General features: G+C 45.4%; 1 protein-coding gene across 1 annotated transcript in view; it reads left to right on the forward strand.

The window, feature by feature from the left end:
- C9H10orf90 (chromosome 9 C10orf90 homolog) overlaps positions 1-16,260 on the forward strand; it is a 60,855-nt gene that overhangs the window by 26,744 nt on the left and 17,851 nt on the right. The window contains exons 2-3 of the mRNA XM_063405104.1: positions 2,044-2,138; positions 5,030-6,098. Coding sequence (XP_063261174.1) covers positions 2,044-2,138; positions 5,030-6,098 — 1,164 coding nt within the window. The remainder of the gene's footprint in view (positions 1-2,043; positions 2,139-5,029; positions 6,099-16,260) is intronic.

Consider the following 16,260-nt stretch of genomic DNA (forward strand, 5'->3'; position numbering starts at 1 on the left):
TTGCCAACCTATTCCAAGGGATCTGTGGGATGTTGGAAGGTTGTACCTACAGATAATTGTTAATCATGGGAGGTTACTTGGATAAGAGTAATTTACCTGTTAGGTGCAATCTGCAGTGTGGGCTTTGATAACTTGTTCTTCGTTGACCCTGTAGTCCTCGGTCTTTCTCTGGTGCTGGAAATGCATTTGAATGAAATTCATGGAAGAATGAGCCTGTTGGATCTGATTTATCCCTAGCCTGCCTCTGGATCTCCTTGTGCACCTGCTGACATTCAGAAGTTGATGATCTCCTGTTGTAGTTTCCTCCTTAATCTGAGTTAACTGAGGGGTTCTTACTGCAAAGCATTTCAGGAAAATACTGATAACTTAGTGGAAGTTGTTGCTTTAATTACATAGGGGTTTTATCAAATTTCTATTAATGTCGTACTCAATCCAAGAATTTCTTCTTTACCCCTCTCTGCAGGTTATTCCCTATTTAGTTGTTTTAAATGATAAGTAAGAGCACACGTGGCTGCTCTTCACCATGAAGGTGCCCACATGTAATTCACCACAGCACTGATACACTGAAAATAACCTTTCCATGAGGCCTCCCCAGCAGCAGAGGAGGGTTTTGTCCTTTTATCCTGTCCTCCTCACCGTGCACCTGACAGGGTGAGGAGCTGGCTCCAGGGGCATCTCGCCCGTGTTCAGTGCCAGCAGTTTCCAGTGCTAGACCAGGTTCCCTGCCTTTGCACTGATTTATTTTCATTTTTCAATGAACCCAGCATTATTCCTTTGCCAAAAACCACAGAGTGAGCCCTTTGCTCTGGCTGCTTTCTGGATTCTGTTTTTTTATCACACTGTGGCTAATGAGTCCAGCTGTTTGCTCTGGACTCTCTTTCTTTTGGAAACAGAATGGGAGTGATGGAGGTGGTTTTGCTCAATGACAAAACCAAACCTCCTCCTTCATGCCATCTATGGATGTACCTGGTGGCATTGGCGTCTTGGAGTTATGCTAGGGAAGTGTTAAAGTATATTTTAGTGTATCTTATTAAAATAAAAAACTCATTAAACACCCTCTCAATGTTGTGGTGGAACTAAAGATTTCATGAGGGATAGATCTGATATCTTCCTCCTCTTTCCCCTTTGCCCAAGGAGATGAATTCTGTTGTGGTGGGCATGGTTTAATAAACAATTTCTAAAGTGGAGCTGATTTATATTCCTTTGTTAATATAATGTAACACATAAGCTGAAACTCCACTTAGCAAAAAAAATTTCTCCTGTGGCAGCCTGCCTGGGTGGAAGAAAAATAATACAAAAGGTCTTACCAGTGATGTGACATGTTGCTGTAAAACAACAGCCAGGAATGTCAAGAGATTTCAGTCCAAGTGGAGAATTTCTGAAAATTAATTTTGGATGCTTAATACAAACTAGAAAGTAACGTAATTTCTGGCAAAGCAGTTGACAGCAGACGTAATGCATCAGTGCAATGGCCCAGACTGTGTTAAATGGAAATTAGCTCCATGCAAAAAGCTGCAGAGAGAGAACAGTGCTCGCAGAAAACAGCCTGTGACAAAAGCAGAGGTTGAGGTGCTGGTGGAACAGTTATCTCTGTACTGGGAATGTCGTGATGTAACAGAATTTGTGGAGTGGTTTGGAATCACTGCAGCTCTTTAATTGTGCAGGTGACTCTGTGCCAGTGAAATCCTGCTCGTTGCTGTTCTCCCCGTTCTGCAGAGCACAGAAGGGGTGTTTGTTGAAATCCACATTTCCCGGCTTCCCCAGTCCCTCCATAGCTGTGCCTGAAGCCATGGAAATCAAAAGCAGAGACAGGGAGGCTTTGGATCAGCCCTGGACACAGTGTGGGACTGTCCAAATCCTTGCAATAGGATCCCTGGGGTGCTTCAAGAGCCTCTTGTGTGGAGGGGGAGAAACAGATCCCAGGGCAGTCAGATCATTTCCAGGACTCTCTCCCTGCTGCTGCACTCATTTAAAAGCACATTTTCTAACTCATCTCCTCCAGAATACTGACAATAATGTTCCTTTCTCTGTGTTTTTCCCCAGGGGTGACACAGAAGTGCTGGGGCCCTGATGGTCAGAGGACACACACAGGCCTTCAGTGGGAGAGTGCTGTGTGGGGGAAATCGAGCCCTACCAAGGTAAAATAAATAAATTCTGTTTGGGGAGCAGTCAGCAGAATGCAGGAGGGTTTAAAAAACAATCACTGATTGCTGAGCAGTGTGTTTGGACTCAGTTTTGTTTAGCTAAGCTTAGCTTAGACAGCAGAAAAGCCAAATAAAATGATGGTTAAGTGTTGTGATTCTGCGTGTTCCTAGTGAGCGGGAAAGAATTGCATGTTTTGTTGGGGAAAAGAAGTTGTAAAAAAACCCTCACGAGACTAAATCAAGCAATATCCCAACTATCAGTGCACTCTGCCTGATATGTCCTCAGGATAAAGCCTGAGGTTTTCAGCTCACCACAATTACTTTGTGTCTATGTGTGGATTTTTTTCACAAGGTGCAGTGAAGCTTGAAAGCTCCCAAGGAGCACAGGATCAGCTGGGCAAACCTTAAAGATCCATTTCTTTGCTAAAGATTGGGAGGAGGAAATAATACATATTTTCAGCAGAAAAAAATGAAAAGTAAATTATTTAAAACACTGGTGCAGGAGTTTGTAGCTAATCAGGAGCATTTCTGACTTGCCTTTGGACTCTTGCAGGATGTCTCCATCTGTGCAGCCCTCAACAAAAGAAATAAATGTCACATTAACTACTGGAGCGTGAGAAATGCATCCAAAATAAAGTCTCTCAAGGAACATTCTTCTCTAGTGCCCTGTAGAAATCTGGGGGAAGTTGAGAGTTTTGGAAGGCATGCAAAGGTCTTAAACCTGTAGGTAGAAGTCAATGAAGTGAAGAAAATATGAGGCAAATGTTGTTACAAACCATGAAAGAAACAGAGGAGGGAGAAAATGCTTTCCCCGAGGCTGTGAAATTATTGAATTGTCCAAACCACAGGCAGCTGGTTTAAAGAGTTGATAAAATTTATCTGGCATTTCACCTCGTTAATAAACTCTTGATCTACCTCTGCCCATTTGGGTTCCCAAGAGGCTCCTTCCCAGGAGATACAAAGGAACTGTTTGTGGTGGTGTTTTCCTGCACGGAGGAGGAGCACAGGGATGGTTTCACAGGAGCTCAGAATCATGGAATGGTTTGAGTTGGAAGGGTCCTTGAAGATCATCTCCCCATGGGCTTCAGTGCAGTGTCACCCAAGCCCAGAGAAGGGTGACCATGGCACCAGGAGGTGATGGCACTGTCACCCTCACAGTCCTCCTGGAGGGAGAACAGTATTGTGTTTTGTGAAGCCCTTGTTGAGTCCTGGGATTGATTATTGGTTGATAAAGACGCTCAGCTAGGCCTGGGGTGAATTCCCAACATGCAGGAGTCGATGGCACCTAAATACACCATGGGCTTTCTTTAGGAAACGAATCCTCGGATTCTGCATGACAATTCAGTGTGGTGTTTGGTTTTTTGCGGGTTTTTTATCTTCTTTCCTTCTGTTAGAGCTGGAATGAAATACTCAGGAGATGCAGTTTCTGTGTTCGGACTCAGATGTTTATTAATTCTTATCTATGTTAGAGTCTCACAAGCTGTGAGTTCCAGCTAACAAAATAGAAAATGGCTCTGTCTCTAACTCTTTCCAAGGTCTTTTAAGCAGTAATTGTCCAATTATGAGATGACACCTAGATTATTTTTACTTTTAGCCCCATAACCAACCCCCCCAGTCTACAATGTGGATTTTTTCTACCCAGTTACAAGCTACTACCCAAACCCATGAAGAAGAAGGTGAAAGAAGAAGAACTTAGTCCAAGCCCTAAATCCTCCATTTTGCTTTATATATTTATTACTATATACTGAAAACTTAAACTCTAAGTTTTCCATGCTGTGAGATCACACACTCCTATTCAAACTCCACACCCACAACCCCAGTGCTGTCATTCAATTTCAGAAGCCTGTTCCACGGCCTCAGGTCAAATGTAGTGCTTCCTTAAGGGTCACTACTTTTTAGCACAGAAAGCCTGAAATTCTCAGCTTCCAGGGTTCCAATAGTTTTGGGCTGTTTTGTTGTTTTTTGGGGTTTTTTTGCTATTAGGATCAAGAGATCTGGGAGCACAGGGCAGGAGCAATCTAATCAGGCAATTTACAGCAGCAACGAGATTAGGCCAAGATGCTTTAATGCATGGGACTTACGTGTCCAGCAGGGTAGATAATAACAGCAGGAGGCTTTACACTCAGGTTTACTCTTTATCAGAGAGCTGGAACATAAAAACACCTCCTTTGTCACCTGGAGGGAAGTAAGGTGTGATGTATCAAGATGGATGTTTCCTGTCATGGATGCAAAAATTAATCTGAGCCACTGTCAGTCTCTGGGCCACTGTCAATCAGTCTTGTACGTGTGTGTTTGTACATCATTGGCAGGTGTCACCAAGGAGTCGTAAGAAAGAGGGAACTAATTAATTAAAATAGTACCCAGAGCCCTTGTGAGTAACTGTACCATTTTTTGGGAGTTTTTCATGCCTTTGGCTGGCGAGGCTGTAAAGCTGTCATGCCCCTGGTGCCCACACGTCCCCTGTTGCATGTGATGTCACAGGCCAGTGATCCATAATATACTTAAACGCATTTTAAATTCCAGCAGATCATCATGAAAGAGGGGTTTATAGTCTGAAACTGGCATCTGTCTTTGCCATGTCCATTTTTAACTACCCACCGGTCCCATCCATGCTGATGAGTTAAATACTGAAAATAATACCATGCAATACAGGTTTTAAAATTTAATATTTTTTTCCTTCACCAGAGTGACAAAGTTTTCATTGAAGCCTCCCAGACAGTTCTGGGCTGATTTCAAGAGCGTGCATTTTTAAATGACAAAAATGTTATTATGAATAGAAGGTTAACAAGAGATCTTGTTCAAGACTGTCTGCTGTGATAGACGGTGGATGATTTGCACACAGGACAATGGAGTGTAGTGATAACTGGGAATCTTTTTATTTGCAGGAATCTCTGCCTTCCCAAAACACAACATTGATCTCACCAGTAGTCATTGCACAGACTGATGAGGATAAATCCAGAGGAAACCAGCCCTCTCTGCCTATGCAGGCCCTGCTCCCCCAGCCCAGAGCTTGTGTCACGGAGTTGGCATTGCCTCACCAGGGGTCAGCCACCGTTAGCAGAACATTTTTGGTGCTTCCCAGCCGATTAGAGATCCAGGCATCCTCAGAAGACAACACCATGTCACCCTCAGACTCTCCCAGTCCAAAGCAGCGTCCAGGCCAGCAGAGAGGCTTTGCCTCCATCACTGTCACAGCCAGGCGTGTTCCTGCGGGCTCTGCAGACCCGGCCCGTGGCCCTGGGGCTGGCCAAGAGCCCAACACCGTGTCCCCCACGTCCAGCAAAGTCCCTGCTGTCCTCAAGCGCTGGCCTCCCCCAGCCCACGCAAACCAACCTCCCTCAAAGGTTTCCAAGTCCTGCTCAAAATTAGGTGAGGAGTCCCCAAAGCAGCTTTTTGACCCTGGAATCAAAGAGGATGGCGTGGGTCTTCACAGCAGTGATGGGAGGGAGAAAATGCCACCTTCATTCATCTCCCGTGTCCAGCTCCAGGTGTCCCAGCCGTGTCCCAACACCATCTATTATTTAGACAAGTCTCTCAATGTGTGCATTGACCAGCCTCGAGTGAAATGCCAAAAAACGTACAGATCCACGTTGTCCTTGAGCCTGAAGTGCAGTTTGTCCGGATTAACAGCAGATGGAGTAGATGGCATAGCTAATGGAGAGCCCATGGAGGAGACAGCTCCAAGGAGGCTCCCAGGAGCAAACGGGGCCCCACTCAGAGCACACCTGAGCGCAGACTTCACGGGAAATAAGGTAATTAAGGATGAAAAAACAAAGGAAGGACACTTGGGTAGTAAATACCCTTTGCAAAGCGTCTTTGCCTCGGGACTTGCAGCATTTGTGGATATTCCCAGAGGACCTCACAAGGCAGCAGCAGCAAAGGAAGAGGATGAGCAGCCTGGCAGGCACCACACTGTGTTTCCCCTCCAAACTCCTCATTCAAGCAATGAGGCAGGTAAGTCATTTCCATAAAACTCACGCTGGTGGAGCAGAGGTTCAGGCGGGGGCAGCCCCACCACAGTGATTCTGGGAGAGCAGATAACAGCAATCCTTGCTTCTGCAGAGGCTCAGGGAGTTAGAGCACAACCCAGAGGTTTCCAGCTCCATCACTGCCATGAATGTTTGCCATGCTAATATGATGTGTGCTGCTCATCAGCTGAGAGGGAAAAATCCCTGTGTTTTCTGCATTAAACCTCGTTTTTAACCATTTATAACAGTATTTTTTATTATTTGCCCAGCAACCTGCAAGTGCTTATCCCCAGAAAATAATTAGGTTTATCTTTGAAGAAGGGCTGAATTTCAAGGTGTGAAATTAAGAAGGAGATGACTGCACTGAGCTTGGTTTTGTGCTCCTTGCAATTAAAAATGATCTTGTTTTCAGCTTTTATTTAGAAGGCTACAGTAATAAGCCCAGGCTTTTATACCTAATGGAACCAGGTGAAAGCTTTGCAAATCTTGAACACATTTGTTTCCAACCTTTCCAAGCATTTTACAGACATAAAATGTTCTTTGCAGCGTTTCTCCTGGGGGAAGGAGAGGGGCCCTGGGGATTGCTTCCTGCCCAGAGTGGTGCAGCTCCTGCTGCACTGGGATTTTCCAGCACACTTAGATAACCACAGCTGAGTTTATTGCCTTTCCAGGAAGGGAAGGTGGATGGGAAGATTGTCAATGAGTGGAGTCTGTTGTTTACCAAAAGCACAAAGATTAAATTTACCCCCTCTGCATGGTGCAGCTTTGGGTTACATTTAATTGCAATTACTCTGTTTTTATATGGCTTTTTTTGATCTAAGGGTCAGTGTGTGAACATGAGCCACTTCCTAAGGTTCCTTTGTGCCTTCCTCCTCCCAGGGTGCAAGTGGAAGGAAGCAGAAAGATGAGAAGCCTCACGCTGCCTCGAGGGCTGGGCAAGGTGCAAACTCCCTGCACTCTCTGCTGCTCTCCCTTTCCCATGCCTGCAGTCACTGGGATTGCTCCTGCAGGGGCAGAGCCTGATAGAACATTCCTCTGTTTTCCTAAGCATAATCCAGGCTGTGTGGTGTTGGAGGGGAGCAGGAGAGGGAAGATGCCAACCAGTGCTAAGGGGTTTGGGATAGAAATGTAAAGGGATGGCACCAGCACACGAAACATTTCACTGCATATATCCTAATTTTAAATAGCAGGGAATGTCACTCCATGGGGAGTGTTATGTGTTCAAGGCATTGTTCAACACCATCTAAAGTTTCTCTGTGATAAACCAGATTTAAAACTGAGCCTTCCCTGGGCTTAGTGATGCCATGGTGGCATGGAAGAACCACTTTTACCAGAAATAATTAGAAAGTGAGTTGGGAGGCTGCTCGTGGCTCCATAGTTTTACTGAAAGGAGGAACTGGGTGAAGTAAGGAGCTGAGGAATACTGGTTTGTGATAAAGGACTTCCACCATTTGTGTACACAAGACTATAGGTGTAAATAAACATGGGAAGTGTTACCTTCTTAACTGCTTCCACCTTTTGTGTGGGCCATAATGTAGAATGTAAAGACATACATTTCTCTTGCTGAGACCCTTTGTAATATGTAAGGAGGTGTTTATCAGCTTACTACAACTTTCCTGTGTGAAATTTGTATAAACAGAATAATGCTCCAAAACAACAACCTTCCTCAGCAGGATCATCCAGGTAATGAGCCATCAACCATGAAATGGGACAAATCATGAGAAACCTGGTAAAATGTGTGGGACATCCACACTGGTCCTTAAAATGAGAGGGCAGGGTGTGATTTTAACCTGGCAGAAAGGAAAAACTGAGGCCTTTTTACTTCTGGAATGGGTGAAGTGAGAAGTATTGGTATGAGATTATCAATCATGGAATCACTTATGTTTGAAAAGACCTTTAAGATCATCCAGTCAAACCAGCCCGCAGCACTGCCAAAGCCACCACTGACCCATGTCCCCAAGTGCCACATCCAAAGGCCTTTTAAATCCCTCTAGGAGTGCACAACCCTTTTGGAAAAGAACTCTATCCCATTCTAGATTCCCAGTTACTTTGGATATTTTTTCCTCTGCTGTTTACTAATTCAAACCCATTCCCGTTAAGCTTTGCTCTGCTCCATGTTTATGCAATGAAATGTTTGTGAAATGAGGTGTTTAAAAAGAAGGGAGAACCAGCAAAGAAGGGACAGTGAACAAGTTTTGCCACAGTTTTCGTGCTTTAACACAGTTATCTTATGGATGAGGTAACTGCGGAGAGCACTTTGTCCATTACATTTCTGATGACCCAGAAAGTTGGAGTTTATATTGGTTTGCAGCTGGAGGCAAGAGCTTCCTGCCAGCAGAAATACAAGTGGTAATAACATCACTATGCTGAAAAAAAAAATTACTTTCAAGGCTACACTTCTCTGTATGAAATCTGTAAATGCAATTTCCAGGATGTATAGGTTGCTTTATTAGGATCTGAGTTGGAATGAGCACCCAAATACTTCTCTGCTTTACAGGTGCTGGGGCTGGGTTTGCTGTTTCCTATAGGCCCACTTGAGTCATGGCCTCTTTGCAGTGTCTTTTTCCGACTCTTTGTGTGACTTCACTGCAGTAATGATGACTCCACTTACTGTATTACTCATATTATTTCATGTCCAAATCCAACTTTTCAAGACTTGGCTTTACGTGGACCTGGATAACCTAATCTAAGGCCCTTCCTTCAGCAGGAGGCTGGGCCAGGTAATCTCCAGAGTTATATATTTCCACCATGGGCCACATCTGAAAAGGATGCTTGAGGATTATTAATGAAATGTAAATCTCGGGCTCTGCTCGTGGATGGGAATTACACTTGGAAATCCAAATCTCTGGCACTCAGAGTTCAAAGCCATGGTTCATGCTAGAGCATCCCAAGGAATATGATATTTCCCCACTTTGGACTGTATCTTCTATTGGCTCCTCTGCTTTGGGCCTCTACTTCCATTATCTGGCAAGAAATTGGTTGTAATTGCTGGAAAATCCATGTTATACATGAAGTCAGGCTCAAACCGCGGGAGGACAGAGCCATAGGACAGAACTGTGTTTATTTTTAGCGAGTGGCCAACATTTCCATCCCTTGGGCAGCTGCAGGAAGGTGTGAAGGGTCCCACTGGGGCCACATGAGCCACCCACCTCAGAGATATGGCCAAGGGCCAGCCCAGGCCGAGCTCCACGAGGTCCCTGTCAGGGTGATGGATGTGCATCACCCTGCCTTTGGTCACAGCTTTTAACAAGCTGTCAGGACTTGCTAACGCTGCTTTTCAGGCAATGCTGCAATTTCCCTTCCTGTCCGCAGCTGATGCCTCATAAATACGAGGTAAGTCAGAAATGGAAAGATTAGTCTTGTTTCTGCTGAAGACAGGGACATTTTTAATCTTAATTTCTCACCTACCTTTCATGAAGAATATATTCCCCATGAATATCTAGTTCTCAAGCCTTCTTTCACTATCTATTATCTACTGGGCTCCAGGCTGAAGTATTAGAAAGGAGAAAAAGAAGAAAATGGGGCAATTTAAAATTCTTTTTGACCTCTTGATTAAACAGTATCATCACTTTCCTAGGGAAGATTATAAATGCCAACATCTCCATTTATCAGTTTGAGCTTAGGTAACCATAAACTTCTTCACACCTGGGTGCCTTCACACATCTCAGCTGTTTTCTAAACCAAAATATTTCCTGCTCACCTTTACACTTTGTTTCATGTTTTGTTCTCATACCCAAAACTGACGTGGAGACCTACTAAGGAATAACAACTGATGTGGAGGGTGAATCCCGTGGGGATGGTGGGTGGATCCCACTGCCCTGAGCTGAGGTGCAGATGTGCAAGGAGGGTGGGGGGAGATGGCAAAAGGGAAAATCATCAATCACATTCCCATGTAAGCCACCCAGAATTAGGGACATCGGAGTTATAAGATAGACATCAGCCACAGTGTGGCCATAGGGCCAGGGCAGTGCTGGGGTCAGTCTTGGATAAGAAGGACATGGAGGGGCTGGAGTGTGTCCAGGGAAGGGAACGGAGCTGGGAAGGGGCTGGAGGATTCCTGAGGGAGCTGGGAAGGGGCTGGAGGATTCCTGAGGGAGCTGGGAAGGGGCTGAAGATTCCTGAGGGAGCTGGGAAGGGGCTGAGCCTGGAGCAAAGGAGGCTCAGGGGGACCTTGTGGCTCTGCACAGCTCCTGACAGGAGGGGACAGCCGGGGGGGTCGGGCTCTGCTCCCAGGAACAGGGACAGGAGGAGAGGGAACGGCCTCAGGCTGGGCCAGGGGAGGTTTATGTTGAGTATTGGGGAAAATTCCTTCATGGAAAGGTTTGTCCAGGCCTGGCTCAGCTGCCCAGGGCAGTGCTGGTGTCCCCATCCCTGGAGGGGTTCAAAAGCCTTGTTGTGGCACTTGGGGACACGGGGCAGTGATGTGGCAGTGCTGGGGATGGTTGGACCCCAGGAACATGAAGGGTTTCCAGGCTGGAGGGTTCCAGGTTCCGTGCGGGGTCGGCAGCAGGAGGTGGTGACACAATGGGGTGGCTGTGATGGCAGCAGTGCCTGTGCCCTGGGGCTGCCCTGGCCCGGGGTGTCCAGGGGAACACCCCCAGTGTTCCTGTTTCAGAATTCAGGGATGAAGTGCTTGGAGAGGAAGGACAGCAGTGAACAAGGCACATCCGAGACTCGGTAATGCAGTGCTTGTACCTTCCCCCAAAGAGCGTGGCAGGTGACTTGGAAGCGTAATTTGCTTAATTAAAACAGCCCAAGGCAGCCAGTGGGGAAAACTGAGATGGGATCTGGGCTTTGGGTGTTGAATGGCCCCAGATGAATACAGACTTCAGTTTTCTTCTTGAACTTATTTATTAACAAGTGCTGAAGTCAGCTGCACGTTTTTAAGGGGTAAATAGCTAAACTTTAATTTGTTTCAAGATCTATTTCAATGTTTTGATGCATGTATGTATATTCCTACTCATACTGGAGTAAAACAGAACAGCTGGTGCTGTGGGACCTTGATAAGCTGCTATCAGCAAAGCAAAAATATATTTTTGTTTTAAATTCACACTGAAGCGCTCCAGGTATTTGAGACATTTATGTATCGAGAAAATCTTGTGGGTCACCTTTAAACTAATGTCTCAGCCTGGTAATCAGAATGGGCTAACTGGGAAATCTGAAGGCTATAAGCAATATTTACTCTCATTAACTAAATAGTATTTGAAATGCTATGATGAAGGAATGTGGCCTGTCTGGTGTTCTCACCTCATCGTCTGTTTATGGGAAAGTCACCATGCGATAAGCCAGAGGACAAGATTTGTATTTGTGTAAATATAAATATATATCTACATGAACAAGATATAATTAGAGGAAAGCAGTTCCTGACAATATGGAATTTATTGTACAGAAACTTGAGCAGCTCCAGCTGATGCTAATTAGCTCTCCACCCTGCAAATGTGTGCAGCAGAACTGGTGGTGAAGACAGGAGAAATATGAAATATGGCACAGGAGATTTTACTTTAGCTTGCACCTGCTCAGCACAAGGAGCCAAATCTTCAGCTGATGTCAACCAACTGAAATCTCTGCCTGCAGAGGAGTGACACTGATTTACACCAGCCAGGAATCTGGCTGGGGACGTTACTGACTTGGCATTATGGACACAGCAGCTGGCGCTGACTTGTTAAGAACAAAGGACCACATGCCAAAAAGCCCATTAAAAGGAGCTCCTTTGATGTTTCACTTCATCTGGGATAAATTTAAAATGGAAGGAGGCTGTCAGTTTTCCTCAGTCTAGACATTCTGTGTCATTGGGTCTGTGTTACACTGAGGTGTGACCTTCATGTGCTGCATCCCCAGAAAATGAGGATTCAACCATTTCAGGTGTTGAAAGCTCCAGTGAGGAACTGACAATCCTGCTGACTCTGGAGGATGCTGCAGCCTGTGAGACAGACCCCAGCCTGTGTGATGGGCCAGAGCAGTTGCCTCTCTTTATCTTGGAGCTTTTAAATTGATTTGTTGAAGGAAGGGGATGCCTCTTCTTTTCTGGAGGGTCCTTTTGCATTTTTTTGGAGTACCAGCTCTTCAGCTTTGCTCTCTGTCTCAAAGGCCTGCTGCCTTCCCCATCATCTGCTGGGACAAAGGGTGTAGAGAAGGAAGGGATCAGCAGGAGGGGTATTCTTTGATATTCCACTCCTTTAAACTCTTTATTTATTAAATCAGAAGACAGATGTGGTGACCTTCTGTCCTGCCATATGGAGGCAAGGCTGCCCCTGGAGACTGTGGGCAATGATGTCAGCCGGGGAGCAGGGTGATGCTCGGGGCTCTGTGGGCCAAAGCTGGTTCTCAGTGACAACGATGTGATCTCACAGTGACCCTGGCTGAGACCATTTTCCTGTGGAACCAATGGTTCTTCACCAATTTCTCTGTGATTTAAGGCATCGAGCAGCCAGAGATGGTTGCATTTTCTTGGGGTTTGTTTGTTTCTTTGGGGTTTTCGTGGGCATGTTTATGTTTGGTTTTGTGTGTTTAAGGGCATGATCATAAAATAATTTGACTGGAGTTGAAGTTTCCTTCAGGAAATGCCTTTTGAGTATTAAAGGCTCAGTTTTCTGTTATGGGACATAGCGATGAAGCTGTTGGGTAGAAAGGCCATTGTTTCTCTAGAAGACAGAAGGATGTCTGCCCTGGTAATGATGATACAGGACACATTTCATGAGTGAAACTTATAAATTAGATTTTCCCAAAGACATTCGTGTTGTCTGAAGATCCAAGTTAAAGTTCAGCATATGAAAACCGAGGGTTTGAGTCTTCCACTCTTTTCCATTTTGGATTCCATGATCTAACGGTCTTTTCCAACCTACACCATTCTATGATTCTGTGATTCTGTGACATTTCTATCTGGAGCTGTCAGAGTTGGTAAGAATGTGAGACAATTTGAAGTGAAAGACTGGAGGGTACAAGTCACTCGTTAGCACTCCGGGCAAGCAGCAGCGCCAGGAATACCAGAATCATTAAAATAATGATTAAAGGAGATGGGCTCTGTGGATTCAGTGACTGCATTATGCCACTGGAGTAAAAAGCCTCATTTTCCCCTAATTCACACTTGGTTTAAACTAGGAACAACTCTTGTGCAGTGTGTGAAATGAATACTTGGCTCAGCCTGGCTGCGGTAAATTATCAGAAAGAGCTGAACTAGGTGCCTCGGACATGATGAGAATTCCAAGTGGTCCATGCCTTCCTTACCCTGCAAATCACCACTTAAATGTTCTGAATCATCCTGAACATTTTTTTTTTCAAGTCACACTGCATGAGATTACTCCTTGAGTCACTACAATAGCGGCTGATAGCTTCTAGCATGACATGGAAACGCAAACATGGGTTTCTAACTCAGAGGGTTTGGATCTGTGGATGTTACAGGGAATGTCTCAAAAGGACAGCAGCAAATATTCTTTCCTTTCATCCTCTCCCAGCTCATAGGAGGGAAAAGGGGAAAATGTTAGTAAAATAGACAAACCCTGTAGTCGAGCAGCTGGGTACTGGGAGCTCAGTGGTGCGAGCACTCACCTCAAGTCGTGTGGGTGCGTTATTAGCTGCCCACTAAAATATTCTGCTGCAGTTATGCCCTCTCACGATTCCGAGTGCAAGGTGATGTCCTGCAGGTGCAGGCAGGACTGTTTCCTTCTCACAGAATCACAGGGTCATGAGGGTTGGAAAAAATCCTCCAAAATCATCACCAAGTCCAACACCACCGTGTCAACTAAACCGTATCACCAAGTGCCACATCTGCTACTTGTTGGAACACTTCCAGGGATGCTGACTCCACCTGGGAAGCCGGGTTCTGGGGTTAACCCTGTCTCAGCAAAGAAAACTTTCCTGCTGCCCAACCCCAGCCTGCCCTGGTGCAACTGCAGACTGTTGAATTGCAGGATTTTGCTGGTGCAGCCACTGCAAGCCCTTCTTGCACCAAAGCTCCCCATGGCAGCCAGGCTGGCTGCAGCAGGTGGGTGCCCACTCCCTCCTGGAATATGTGGTGTTCCCTTGTTTGACACCAAGGGAGAAGGTCAATTAACTCCTTGCCAAGTGCCTTGAGAAAACAAATCGGCCTTCAGCACGGAGAGGCTGATTACTAGGGGCTGGTGATTAGCTGGGTTTGGGATTGTTTGCTCTGAAGCCACTGCGCTAATTTTGCCCAAAGCCTTCTGTAAACAAGCTGTTTCTTGACATTAAGAAGCTTTTCCTGCTTAGGACTGATTATAGGTTTGAAGCCTAACAGCTCTTAGGTACACTTTCTGTTTTAAATGATTACAACTTTCTACAGTCAAATATTAGCTTGTGCCAAAAGAAAGCCCCTTCCTTCTGAGAAATCTGGCCACAGCTGTCAACATGGTTAAAAAAAATGTAGCTAGGAAAAAGAGAAGCTTTTTTGTCAGGGATGATTTTTAATTTAGACTCTTAGCTTGAGGTGTTGTTGATACAGCTGAGATAATTAAGCTTTGCCCCACCAGGCAGGACTGTTTGAAGAAGCTTTAATACAGGTGCAATGACACATTCACTGGGAGGAACGGGCTGGCTGAGCCTCTCTCTTCAAGCCAGCAAAGTTATCTTGACTTTGGATCCTGACAGCTCAGGGAATGGAGCTGAGGACAGGGCCCAGCCCTGTTTCTCAGGATCCAGCCCCAGGTTTTTATTGAAAGGTGAATCAAGACCTTGTTAAACATCACATTTTGAACAGGGAGCATGGGCAGAGCTACATTACCAGGAATTCAGGTAGTTTCCGTGGATGTTAATGCCCAGCAGCAGCTGATGCTGCCTCTTGAGTCATTTGAGAAGCATCAAGAGGCAGTTTGGGACAAAAGTCTCATTGCTGGCCAGCAGGAATTTTAGTCAAACATGTGAATTTGGTGGCACCCCTGGCTGACTGCAGCTCATTGACTGACTACAAGTGATGCCTTTTCCTCGGCAGCGATCTGAAAAATAAATCCTCCGTCCTATCTTGCATGCCTTGACAAACCCTGGCATAACTAATAACGCTGTCATGGCTCTCGGTGTTTCCATTTCTCTGGGTTACCAGGCTGTTGAGATGATGTGCTCTGTTTGCTCATATCTAAGATTGCTTGGCTTAGCTGTGCCAACCCTTGATTCATGATAAGGCCTGAGCCATCAGTCTTTGTCAGGCACAGGCTGGAGTCTTGCTCGGGATTATGGATGGCTGCTTGAGGCACGTGTGGGTCTCTACAACTGGGTCTAAATCTTGAGGGAGGCAGGAGTTTCTCACGTTTAAGGCATGTTAATTCCTGCTCCTCTCTGCTTGGGGTGTTGGCAGCATCAGCTCCCAGCACGGAGGTCCGGGAGAGCTCAGCAGCTCAGGATGTGGGGCTTTTATTAAATTCAAACAAACCCCCCAGCAGGTGGTGTGTAATGTAAAGCTGCCTCCAGTGCTGATGTCTGATCTCATTAGGGACACACAGGGGACCATCTCTGAGTGTCCCCTCCCCAGCCACCTCCCGGGCTGACTTGGTGGCCGGGGAGGATTTGCAGCCCTGCCTCTGCTGAAATGAACTTTGGCCAGTTTCAAAGAAGCACTTTGTCACAAATCATCAAAAATCCACCCTGGAACACTGGGGAGAGTGTTATGTACAAGGATGAAAAGCTGAATTATCCTGCTGTAAAGTGAAATGCGGGGAAAAAGCAGTAACAATGGAAGAGGGGATGTTTGCCTGGATTGTGTGTGTCTCAAGGAAAGGCGAGTTTAACCTGCTGTAAGGCAGGGTCACTTCCCGTTAGCAAAACCCCCCGAAGGGAGAGAGGGGGAAATGTAAAAAGATACTTTACAGTAAAACAATATACTTATTTTACTCCAAGATCAAGGATTCTTTTTTTTTTTTTTTTTTTTTTAATGGGCTTTTGAAAACCTACCCTTGGTTTTACAGAATATTTTTAACTCCTCCAATATCGTATGGTTTTCACTAGGTCATTATTTTAAAATTGAGCTGTTGTCATCTTTCTTGCACAGGGTGAAAATGACACTTCTCCAGATGTAATTAACATTTTGTTCTTTAAATTTGCTTCTAGAAGCAGCTGAACTTTTACAACTACAATCTATACTGGCTGAATTTTATTAATGGAGCCATTCTGCTTTCTGTTTCTTTGAGTTTTGCTCTCCCGTA

The sequence above is a fragment of the Prinia subflava genome, chromosome 9 (genome assembly GCF_021018805.1).
Source record: "Prinia subflava isolate CZ2003 ecotype Zambia chromosome 9, Cam_Psub_1.2, whole genome shotgun sequence".
Lineage (NCBI taxonomy): Eukaryota > Metazoa > Chordata > Aves > Passeriformes > Cisticolidae > Prinia > Prinia subflava.